The 12456-nt window shown below is 59.6% G+C and overlaps 1 protein-coding gene across 3 annotated transcripts in view; it reads right to left on the bottom strand.

The window, feature by feature from the left end:
• LOC125686203 (shematrin-like protein 2) overlaps positions 1-12456 on the bottom strand; it is a 29259-nt gene that overhangs the window by 15464 nt on the left and 1339 nt on the right. The window contains exons 2-3 of one of the 3 annotated variants that reach the window (XM_048929948.1): positions 4014-4071; positions 915-997 (exon numbers count right to left, since the gene is read on the bottom strand). In XM_048929948.1, the coding sequence (XP_048785905.1) occupies positions 915-997; positions 4014-4071 (141 nt within the window). Of the gene's footprint in view, positions 1-914; positions 1035-4013; positions 5707-12456 lie in introns of those variants that run through there. The other 2 variants (XM_048929945.1, XM_048929946.1) reach the window with 2 other exon arrangements.

A 12456-nucleotide genomic window follows, 5' to 3' on the forward strand; every position in this document is an offset into this window, starting at 1 on the left:
CCAATAAGGGACCCCAATAAGGGACCCCAATAAGGGACCCCAACCCCATTAAGGGACCGCAATAAGGGACCCCAACCCCAATAAGGGACCCCAATAAGGGACCCCAACCCCATTAAGGGACCGCAATAAGGGACCCCAATAAGGGACCCCAATAAGGGACCCCAACCCCAATAAGGGACCCCAACCCATGGATGGACCCCAACCCCAATAAGGGACCCCAACCCCAATAAGGGACCCCAGCCCCAATAAGGGACCCCAATAAGGGACCCCAATAAGGGACCCCAACCCCATTAAGGGACCGCAATAAGGGACCCCAACCCCAATAAGGGACCCCAATAAGGGACCCCAACCCATGGATGGACCCCAACCCCATTAAGGGACCCCAACCCCATTAAGGGACCCCAACCCATGGATGGACCCCAATAAGGGACCCCAATAAGGGACCCCAACCCCATGAATGGACCCCAGCCCCATGAATGGACCCCAGCCCCATTAAGGGACCCCCATTCATCCTCCCCAACCCCATTAACGGACCCCAACGCCATCAATGGACCCCAACCCCATTAACGGACCCCAGCCCCATTCATGGACCCCAACGCCATCAATGGACCCCAACCCCATTAACGGACCCCAACGTCATCAATGGACCCCAGCCCCATTAACGGACCCCAACCCCATTCATGGACCCCATTCATCCCCCCAACCCCATTGCCCCCATTCACCCGCCCAAACCCCATTAATTGCTCTTGTTAATCGACCCCCACCCCATTAATGGCCCCCACCAACACCCCCAAACCCCATTAATTACCCCAAACCCCATTAATTACCCCCAAACCCCATTAATTACCCCAAACCCCATTAATTACCCCAAAACCCCATTAATTACCCCCCCCCCCCCCCCCCCCGGCCGGCACCTGACGGCTCCGCGCTGCGGCTCGATGGTGACCGTGAGCGCCCCGTGCGACGACGCCAGGCACGACAGCTCCGAGAACTGCGCCTGAGGGAGCGCGGATCTATGGGGCTGCCCCACGGATCTATGGGGCAGAGCCCGAATCTATGGGGCAGAGCCCGAATCCATGGGGCAGATGCCAAATCTATGGGGCAGACCCCGAATCCATGGGGCAGAGCCCCAATCTATGGGGCAGAGCCCGAATCTATGGGGCAGACCCCGAATCCATGGGGCAGATGCCAAATCTATGGGGCAGACCCCGAATCCATGGGGCAGATGCCAAATCTATGGGGCCGACACCGAATCTATGGGGCAGACCCCTAATCTATGGGACCAACCATAAATCTATGGGGCAGACCCTGAATCTATTGGGCAGAGCCCGAATCTATGGGGCAGAGCCTGAATCTATGGGGCAGAGCCCCAATCTATGGGGCAGAGCTCGAATCTATTGGGCAGACCCCGAATCTATGGGGCAGACCCCGAATCTATGGGGCAGAGCCCCAATCTATGGGGCAGAGCCCGAATCTATAGGGCAGAGCCCCAGTCTATCTATGGGGCAGACCCCGAATCTATTGGGCAGAGCCCGAATCTATGGGGCAGAGCCCCAATCTATGGGGCAGACCCAGAATCTACGGGGCAGACTCCGAATCTATGGGGCAGAGCCCCAATCTATGGGGCCGACCACGGATCTATTGGGCAGATGCCAAATCTATGGGGCAGACCCCGAATCTATGGGGCAGACCCCGAATCTATGGGGCAGAGCCCCAATCTATGGGGCAGAGCCCGAATCTATGGGGCAGACCCCGAATCCATGGGGCAGATGCCAAATCTATGGGGCAGACCCCGAATCCATGGGGCAGATGCCAAATCTATGGGGCCGACACCGAATCTATGGGGCAGACCCCTAATCTATGGGACCGACCATAAATCTATGGGGCAGACCCTGAATCTATTGGGCAGAGCCCGAATCTATGGGGCAGAGCCTGAATCTATGGGGCAGAGCCCCAATCTATGGGGCAGAGCTCGAATCTATTGGGCAGACCCCGAATCTATGGGGCAGACCCCGAATCTATGGGGCAGAGCCCCAATCTATGGGGCAGAGCCCGAATCTATAGGGCAGAGCCCCAGTCTATCTATGGGGCAGACCCCGAATCTATTGGGCAGAGCCCGAATCTATGGGGCAGAGCCCCAATCTATGGGGCAGACCACGGATCTATTGGGCAGAGCCCGAATCTATGGGGCAGAGCCTGAATCTATGGGGCAGACCCCGAATCTATGGGGCAGAGCCCCAATCTATGGGGCAGAGCCCGAATCTATGGGGCCGACCCCGAATCCATGGGGCAGATGCCAAATCTATGGGGCCGACCCCGAATCCATGGGGCAGATGCCAAATCTATGGGGCCGACCCCGAATCTATGGGGCAGCCCCCTAATCTATGGGGCCGACCCCGAATCTATGGGGCAGACCCCGAATCTATGGGGCAGACCCCCAATCTATAGGGCAGATGCCAAATCTATGGGGCAGACCCTGAATCTATGGGGCAGAGCCCCAATCTATGGGGCAGACCACGGATCTATGGGGCAGACCCCGAATCTATGGGGCAGACCACGGATCGATGGGGCAGACCCCGAATCTATGGGGCAGACCCCCAATCTATGGGGCAGACCCCCAATCTATTGGGCAGACCCCGAATCTATGGGGCAGACCCCCAATCTATTGGGCAGACCCCGAATCTATGGGGCAGAGCCCCAATCTATGGGGCAGACCACGGATCTATGGGGCAGACCCCGAATCTATGGGGCAGAGCCCCAATCTATGGGGCAGACCACGGATCTATTGGGCAGACCCCGAATCTATGGGGCAGAGCCCCAATCTATGGGGGCAGATGCCAAATCTATGGGGCAGACACTGAATCTATGGGGCAGACCCCGAATCTATTGGGCAGACCACGGATCGATGGGGCAGACCCCGAATCTATGGGGCAGACCCCCAATCTATGGGGCAGACCCCGAATCTATTGGGCAGACCCCGAATCTATGGGGCAGAGCCCCAATCTATGGGGCAGAGCCCGAATCTATGGGGCAGATCACGGATCTATTGGGCAAACCCCGAATCTATGGGGCAGAGCCCCAATCTATGGGGCAGACCCCGAATCAATGGGCAGACCCCGAATCTATGGGGCCGACCCCGAATCTATGGGGCAGAGCCCCAATCTATGGGGCAGAGCCCGAATCTATGGGGCAGACCCCGAATCTATGGGGCAGACCTCGAATCCATGGGGCAGAGCCCGAATCTATGGGGCAGACCCCTAATCTATGGGGCCGACCCCGAATCTATGGGGCAGACCCCGAATCCATGGGGCAGATGCCAAATCTATGGGACCGACCATAAATCTATGGGGCAGACCCTGAATCTATGGGGCCGACCCAGAATCTATGGGGCAGCCCCCTAATCTATGGGGCCGACCCCGAATCTATGGGGCAGAGCCCGAATCTATGGGGCAGAGCCAGTGATCTATGGGACCGACCATAAATCGATGGGGCAGACCCTGAATCTATGGGGCCGACCCCCAATCTATGGGGCCGACCCCCAATCTATGGGGCAGACCATAAATCCATGGGGTCCCAGAATGTGGGGGGGGTTCCCTAAATTTTGGGGGGGGGGGCAGAATTTGGGGGGGGGGGCCCAGAATTTGGGGGGGGTCCCAGAATTGGGGGGGGTCCCTGATTTGGGGGGGGTCCCTGAATTGGGGGGGTCCCTGATTTGGGGGGGGGTCCCATATTTGGGGGGGGGTCCCTGAATTGGGGGGGTCCCATATTTGGGGGGGGTCCCTGATTTGGGGGGGGGTCCCATATTTGGGGGGGGTCCCGGATTTGGGGGGGGGTCCCATATTTGGGGGGGGTCCCTGATTTGGGGGGGGGTCCCTGATTTGGGGGGGGTCCCATATTTGGGGGGGGTCCCGGATTTGGGGGGGGGGTCCCATATTTGGGGGGGGGTCCCATATTTGGGGGGGGTCCCTGATTTGGGGGGGGGTCCCATATTTGGGGGGGGTCCCGCTCCCCACCTGCTCCACACGCAGCTCCACGTCGCCGTGCACAGATTTACCCCGAAACAGCTTCACCCTATGGGGCAGAGACCCATAGAAACCCCATAGAAACCATAGGGACCCATAGGGACCCCATAGAAACCCCATAGGGACCCCATAGGAACCCCATAGGGACCCATAGAGACCCCATAGAGCCCCATAGAAACCCCATAGGGACCCCATAGGGACCCCATAGGGACCCCATAGAACCCCATAGAAACCCCATAGAAACCCCATAGAACCCCATAGAAACCCCATAGGAACCCCATAGAAACCCCATAGAACCCCATAGAAACCCCATAGGGACCCCATAGGGACCCCATAGGGACCCCATAGAAACCCCATAGGGACCCCATAGGAACCCCATAGAAACCCCATAGGAACCCCATAGAAACCCCATAGGAACCATAGGGACCCCATAGAAACCCCATAGAAACCCCATAGAAACCCCATAGAACCCCATAGAAACCCCATAGGAACCCCATAGGAACCCCATAGGGACCCCATAGAAACCCCATAGGAACCCCATAGGAACCCCATAGAAACCCCATAGGGACCCCATAGGAACCCCATAGAAACCCCATAGAAACCCCATAGGGACCCCATAGAAACCCCATAGGAACCCCATAGAAACCCCATAGGGACCCCATAGGGACCCCATAGGAACCCCATAGAAACCCCATAGGAACCCATAGGGACCCCATAGGAACCCCATAGAAACCCCATAGGGACCCATAGGGACCCCATAGAAACCCCATAGGAACCCATAGGGACCCCATAGGGACCCCATAGAAACCCCATAGGGACCCATAGGGACCCCATAGAAACCCCATAGGGACCCATAGGAACCCCATAGGGACCCCATAGAAACCCCATAGAAACCCCATAGGGACCCCATAGAAACCCCATAGAAACCATAGGAACCCATAGAAACCCCATAGGAACCATAGGGACCCCATAGGGACCCCATAGAAACCCCATAGAAACCCATAGAAACCCCATAGGGACCCCATAGAAACCCCATAGAAACCCCATAGAACCCCATAGAAACCCCATACGGACCCCATAGGAACCCCATAGAAACCCCATAGGAACCCCATAGGAACCCATAGGAACCCCATAGAAACCCCATAGGAACCCCATAGAAACCCCATAGGAACCCCATAGGGACCCCATAGGGACCCGATAGAAACCCCACAGAAACCCCATAGGAACCCCATAGAAACCCCATAGGGACCCCATAGAAACCCCATAGGGACCCCATAGAAACCCATAGGAACCCATAGGAACCCCATAGAACCCCATAGGGACCCCATAGAACCCCATAGAAACCCCACAGAAACCCCATAGAACCCCATAGGAACCCCATAGGGACCCCATAGAAACCCCATAGGAACCCCATAGAACCCCATAGGAACCCCATAGAGACCCCATAGGAACCCCATAGAAACCCCATAGGAACCCCATAGAAACCCCATAGGGACCCCATAGAAACCCCATAGAAACCCCATAGAACCCCATAGGAACCCCATAGGGACCCCATAGGAACCCATAGGAACCCCATAGGAACCCCATAGGAACCCATAGGGACCCCATAGGGACCCCATAGAAACCCCATAGAAACCCCATAGGGACCCCATAGAAACCCCATAGAAACCCCATAGGAACCCATAGGAACCATAGGGACCCCATAGGAACCCCATAGAACCCCATAGAAACCCCATAGAAACCCCATAGAACCCCATAGAAACCCCATAGGAACCCCATAGGAACCCCATAGGGACCCCATAGAAACCCCATAGGAACCCCATAGGGACCCCATAGAGCCCCATAGAGCCCCATAGAGCCCCATAGAGACCCATAGAGCCCCATAGAGACCCCATAGGGACCCACAGAGACCCCATAGAGACCCATAGAGCCCCATAGAGACCCATAGAGACCCATAGAGCCCCATAGAGCCCCATAGAGACCCATAGAGACCCCATAGGGACCCACAGAGACCCCATAGAGCCCCATAGAGCCCCATAGAGACCCATAGAGACCCATAGAGCCCCATAGAGCCCCATAGAGCCCCATAGAGACCCCATAGAGACCCATAGAGACCCATAGAGCCCCATAGAGCCCCATAGAGACCCATAGAGACCCATAGAGCCCCATAGAGACCCCATAGAGACCCATAGAGACCCATAGAGCCCCATAGAGACCCATAGAGACCCCATAGGGACCCACAGAGACCCCATAGAGCCCCATAGAGCCCCATAGAGACCCATAGAGACCCATAGAGCCCCATAGAGCCCCATAGAGCCCCATAGAGACCCCATAGAGACCCATAGAGACCCATAGAGCCCCATAGAGCCCCATAGAGACCCATAGAGACCCATAGAGACCCATAGAGATCCATAGAGACCCCATAGAGACCCCATAGAGACCCCATAGAGCCCCATAGAGACCCCATAGAGCCCCATAGAGCCCCATAGAGACCCATAGAGACCCATAGAGACCCCATAGAGACCCCATAGAGACCCCATAGAGCCCCATAGAGACCCCATAGAGACCCCATAGAGACCCCATAGAGCCCCATAGAGCCCCATAGAGACCCCATAGAGACCCCATAGAGCCCCATAGAGACCCATAGAGACCCATAGAGACCCATAGAGACCCCATAGAGACCCCATAGAGACCCCATAGAGCCCCATAGAGCCCCATAGAGACCCCATAGAGACCCCATAGAGACCCATAGAGACCCATAGAGACCCCATAGAGACCCCATAGAGACCCATAGAGCCCCATAGAGCCCCATAGAGACCCATAGAGACCCATAGAGCCCCATAGAGCCCCATAGAGCCCCATAGAGACCCATAGAGACCCATAGAGACCCCATAGAGCCCCATAGAGCCCCTTAGAGCCCCATAGGGACCCATAGAGCCCCATAGAGACCCCATAGGGACCCACAGAGACCCCATAGAGCCCCATAGAGACCCATAGAGACCCCATAGAGACCCATAGAGCCCCATAGAGCCCCATAGAGACCCATAGAGCCCCATAGAGCCCCATAGAGACCCATAGAGCCCCATAGAGACCCCATAGAGCCCATAGAGCCCCATAGAGACCCATAGAGCCCCCATAGAGACCCCATAGAGCCCCATAGACCCATAGAGCCCCATAGAGACCCCATAGAGACCCCATAGAGCCCCATAGAGCCCCATAGAGCCCCATAGAGCCCCATAGAGACCCATAGAGACCCATAGAGACCCATAGAGACCCCATAGAGACCCCATAGAGACCCATAGAGACCCCATAGAGACCCCATAGAGACCCATAGAGCCCCATAGAGCCCCATAGAGACCCATAGAGACCCATAGAGCCCCATAGAGCCCCATAGAGACCCCATAGGGACCCATAGAGCCCCATAGAGACCCCATAGAGACCCATAGACCCCCATAGAGCCCCACAGAGCCCCATAGAGACCCCATAGAGACCCATAGAGACCCATAGAGACTCCATAGAGACCCATAGAGCCCCATAGAGCCCCATAGAGACCCCATAGAGACCCATAGAGACCCACAGAGCCCCATAGAGCCCCATAGAGACCCATAGAGACCCATAGAGACCCCATAGAGCCCCATAGAGACCCCATAGAGCCCCATAGAAACCCATAGAGACCCCATAGAGACCCATAGAGACCCATAGGGACCCATAGAGCCCCATAGAGCCCCATAGAGACCCCATAGAGCCCCATAGAGCCCCATAGAGCCCCATAGAGCCCCATAGAGACCCATAGAGCCCCATAGAGACCCATAGGGCCCCACAGAGACCCCATAGAGCCCCATAGAGCCCCATAGAAACCCATAGAGCCCCATAGAGCCCCATAGAGCCCCATAGAGACCCCATAGAGCCCCATAGAGACCCATAGAGCCCCACAGAGCCCCATAGATACCCCATAGAGACCCCATAGAGCCCCATAGAGACCCATAGAGCCCCACAGAGACCCACAGAGACCCCATAGAGCCCCATAGAAACCCATAGATCCCCATAGAGCCCCATAGAGCCCCATAGAGACCCATAGAGACCCATAGAGCCCCACAGAGACCCATAGAGACCCATAGAGACCCCATAGAGACCCATAGAGACCCCATAGAGCCCCATAGAGACCCCATAGAGCCCCATAGAGACCCATAGAGACCCCATAGAGACCCATAGAGACCCACAGAGCCCCATAGGAACCCATAGAGCCCCATAGAGCCCCATAGACACCCCATAGAGCCCCATAGAGACCCATAGAGACCCCATAGAGCCCCATAGAGCCCCACAGAGCCCCATAGAGACCCATAGAGACCCCATAGAGCCCCATAGAGCCCCACAGAGCCCCATAGAGACCCCACAGACACCCATAGAGACCCACAGAGCCCCATAGAGCCCCATAGAGACCCATAGAGCCCCATAGAGCCCCATAGAGACCCATAGAGCCCCATAGAGACCCATAGAGACCCCATAGAGAGCCATAGAGCCCCATAGAGCCCCATAGAGCCCCATAGAGACCCCATAGAGCCCCATAGAGCCCCATAGAGACCCCACAGACACCCATAGAGACCCACAGAGCCCCATAGAGCCCCATAGAGACCCATAGAGACCCCATAGAGCCCCATAGAGCCCCATAGAGCCCCATAGAGACCCATAGAGCCCCATAGAGCCCCTTAGAGCCCCATAGAGCCCCATAGGAACCCATAGAGCCCCATAGAGCCCCATAGAGCCCCATAGAGCCCCATAGAGCCCCCGTAGAGACCCATAGAGCCCCATAGAGCCCCATAGAGCCCCATAGAGCCCCATAGAGACCCATAGAGACCCACAGAGCCCCATAGAGCCCCATAGAGACCCATAGAGCCCCATAGAGCCCCATAGAGACCCATAGAGACCCCATAGAGCCCCATAGAGACCCCATAGAGCCCCATAGAGACCCATAGAAACCCCGCTGTGCCCCACTGAAATCCCACAGAGACCCCACAGACCCCACAACCCCCCCCATATCCACCCCCTCCCGCCCCACAGCCGCCCCCCATCGCCCCTATAAGTCCCCCCCCACCCCAAATCCGACCCCCCCACCCCATAGCCGCCCCCCATCTCCCCTATAGGCTCCCTGCCCACCCCATAGCCGCCCCCCACAGACCCTATAGGAGCCCCCCGCCCCATAAAGCCCCCCCACCCCATAGCCGATCCCATAGACCCTATAGGTGCCCTCCCCACCCCATATCCGACCCCTGCACCCTATAGAGCCCCCCCACCCCACAGCCGCCCCCTATAGACCCTATAGGATCCTTGCCCACCCCACAGACCCCCTCATTGCCCTATAGGTGCCCCCCCTGCCCCATAGAGCCCCCCCACCCCATAGGCCGACCCCACAGACCCTATGGATGCCCCCCCACCCCATAGAGCTCCCCTCCCCACCCCATAGCCGCCCCCTCTTCCCCCACTGACCCTATAGGGTCCCCCCCACCCCATAGCCGCCCCCCATCGCCCCTATAGGATCCTTGCCCACCCCACAGACCCCCCCACAGACCCTATGGGAGCCCCCCACCCCATAGCCGATCCCATAGGCCCTATAGATGCCCCCCCACCCTATATCCGACCCCCCCACCCCATAGAGCCCCCTCCAACCCTATAGCTGCCCCTTCTTCCCCCATAGACCCCATAGAGCCCCCCTCCCCACCCCATAGCCGCCCCCCATTGCCCCTATAAGTGCCCCCCCCACCCTATATCCGACCTCCCCACCCCATAGTCCCCCCCTCTTCCCCCACAGACCCTATAGGGTCCCCCCCCACCCCATAGCCAAACCCCAACCCCACAGCCGCCCCTACAAGCGCCCCTATAGGCTCCCTGCCCACCCCATAGACCCCCCCAGAGACCCTATAGGAGCCCCCCCGTCCCATAGCCGCTCCCATAGACCCTATAGGTGCCCCCCCACCCTATAGAGCCCCACACCCCATATCCAAACCCCTACCCCATAGAGCCCCCACCCCATAGCCGATCCCACAGACCCTATAGGTGCCCCCCCACCCTATATCCGCCCCCCCCACCCCATATCCGACCCCCCCACCCCATAGCCGCCCCCCATCTCCCCTATAGGCTCCCTGCCCACCCCATAGCCGCCCCCCACAGACCCCATAGGAGCCCCCCGCCCCATAGAGCCCCCCCACCCCATAGCCGATCCCATAGACCCTATAGGTGCCCTCCCCACCCCATATCCGACCCCTGCACCCTATAGAGCCCCCCCACCCCACAGCCGCCCCCTATAGACCCTATAGGATCCTTACCCACCCCACAGACCCCCTCATTGCCCTATAGGTGCCCCCCCTGCCCCATAGAGCCCCCCCACCCCATAGGCCGACCCCACAGACCCTATAGATGCCCCCCCCCACCCCATAGAGCCCCCCTCCCCACCCCATAGCCGCCCCCTCTTCCCCCACTGACCCTATAGGGTCCCCCCCACCCCATAGCCGCCCCCCATCGCCCCTATAGGATCCTTGCCCACCCCATAGCCACTCCCATAGACCCTATAGGTGCCCCCCCCACCCTATAGAGCCCCCCACCCTATATCCGACCCCCCCCACCCCATAGAACCCCCCCCCATAGATTCCCCCCATAGCTGCCCCCCCCAAACCCCACTGCCCCCATAAGTGCCCCCCACCCCATAGGGCCCCTCCATAGACCCTATAGTGTTCCCCACCCCATAGCCGATCCCATAGGCCCTATAGATGGCCCGACCCCATATCCGACCCCCCCACCCCATAGAGCCCCCCAACCCTATAGCCGCCCCCTCTTCCCCCATAGACCCCATAGAGCCCGCCCACCCCATAGCCGACCCCCCCACCCCATAGCCGATCCTATAGACCCTATAGGTTCGCCCCCCCACCCTATATCCAAACCCCCCACTCCGTAGGGTCCCCCCCACCCCATACCCGCTCCCCCACCCCATAGCCGCCCCCTCTTCCCCCACTGACCCTATAGGATCCCCCCCACCCCATAGCCGCCCCCCATCGCCCCTATAGGATCCTTGCCCACCCCACAGACCCCCCCACAGACCCTATAGGAACCCCTGCCCCATAGAGGCCCCCCACCCCATAGCCGACCCCCCCACCCCATAGAGCCCCCCCCCCAACCCTATAGCCGACTCTCTTCCCCCATAGACCCCATAGAGCCCCCCACCCCATAGCCGACCCATAGGTCCTATAGATGCCCCCCCACCCCATATCCGACTCCCCCACCCCATAGAGCCCCCCCCACACCCCATAGCTGCCCCTTCTTCCCCCACAGACCCTATAGGGTCCCCCCCCCACCCCATAGCCACTCCCCCACCCCATAGGCCGACCCCACAGACCCTATAGATGCCCCCCCACCCCATAGAGCCCCCCTCCCCACCCCATAGCTGCCCCCTCTTCCCCCACTGACCCTATAGGGTCCCTCCCACCCCATAGCCCCTCCCCCACCCCATAGAGCCCCCCCCAACCCTATAGCCGCCCCCTCTTCCCCCACAGACCCTATAGCGTCCCCCCCCACCCTATATCCGACCCCCCCACCCCATAGCCGATCCCACAGACCCTATAGATGCCCCCCCCCACCCCATAAAGCCCCCCTCTTCACCCCGTAGCCACCCCCTCTTCCCCTACTGACCCTATAGGGTCCCCCCCCACCCCATAGAGCCCCCCCCCCCAACCCTATAGCCACCCCCTCTTCCCCCATAGACCCCATAGAGCCCCCCACCCCATAGCCGACCCATAGGCCCTATAGATGCCCCCCCACCCCATATCCGACTCCCCCACCCCATAGAGCCCCCCCCACCCCATAGCTGCCCCTTCTTCCCCCACAGACCCTATAGGGTCCCCCCCCCACCCCATAGCCACTCCCCCACCCCATAGGACGACCCCACAGACCCTATAGATGCCCCCCCCCACCCCATAGAGCCCCCCTCCCCACCCTATAGCTGCCCCCTCTTCCCCCATAGACCCCATAGAGCCCCCCACCCCATAGCCGCCCCCCATTGCCCCTATAAGTGCCCCCCCCACCCTATATCCGACCCCCCCACCCCATAGTCCCCCCCTCTTCCCCCACAGACCCTATAGGGTCCCCCCCCACCCCATAGCCGAACCCCCACCTCACAGCCGCCCCTACAAGCGCCCCTATAGGCTCCCTGCCCACCCCATAGACCCCCCCAGAGACCCTATAGGAGCCCCCCCGTCCCATAGCCGCTCCCATAGACCCTATAGGTGCCCCCCCACCCTATAGAGCCCCACACCCCATATCCAAACCCCTACCCCATAGAGCCCCCACCCCATAGCCGATCCCACAGGCCCTATAGGTGCCCCCCCCACCCTATATCCGCCCCCCCCCACCCCATATCCGCCCCCCCCACCCCATAGCCGCCCCCCAT

This window comes from Lagopus muta, chromosome 33, assembly GCF_023343835.1.
Source record: "Lagopus muta isolate bLagMut1 chromosome 33, bLagMut1 primary, whole genome shotgun sequence".
NCBI lineage: Eukaryota > Metazoa > Chordata > Aves > Galliformes > Phasianidae > Lagopus > Lagopus muta.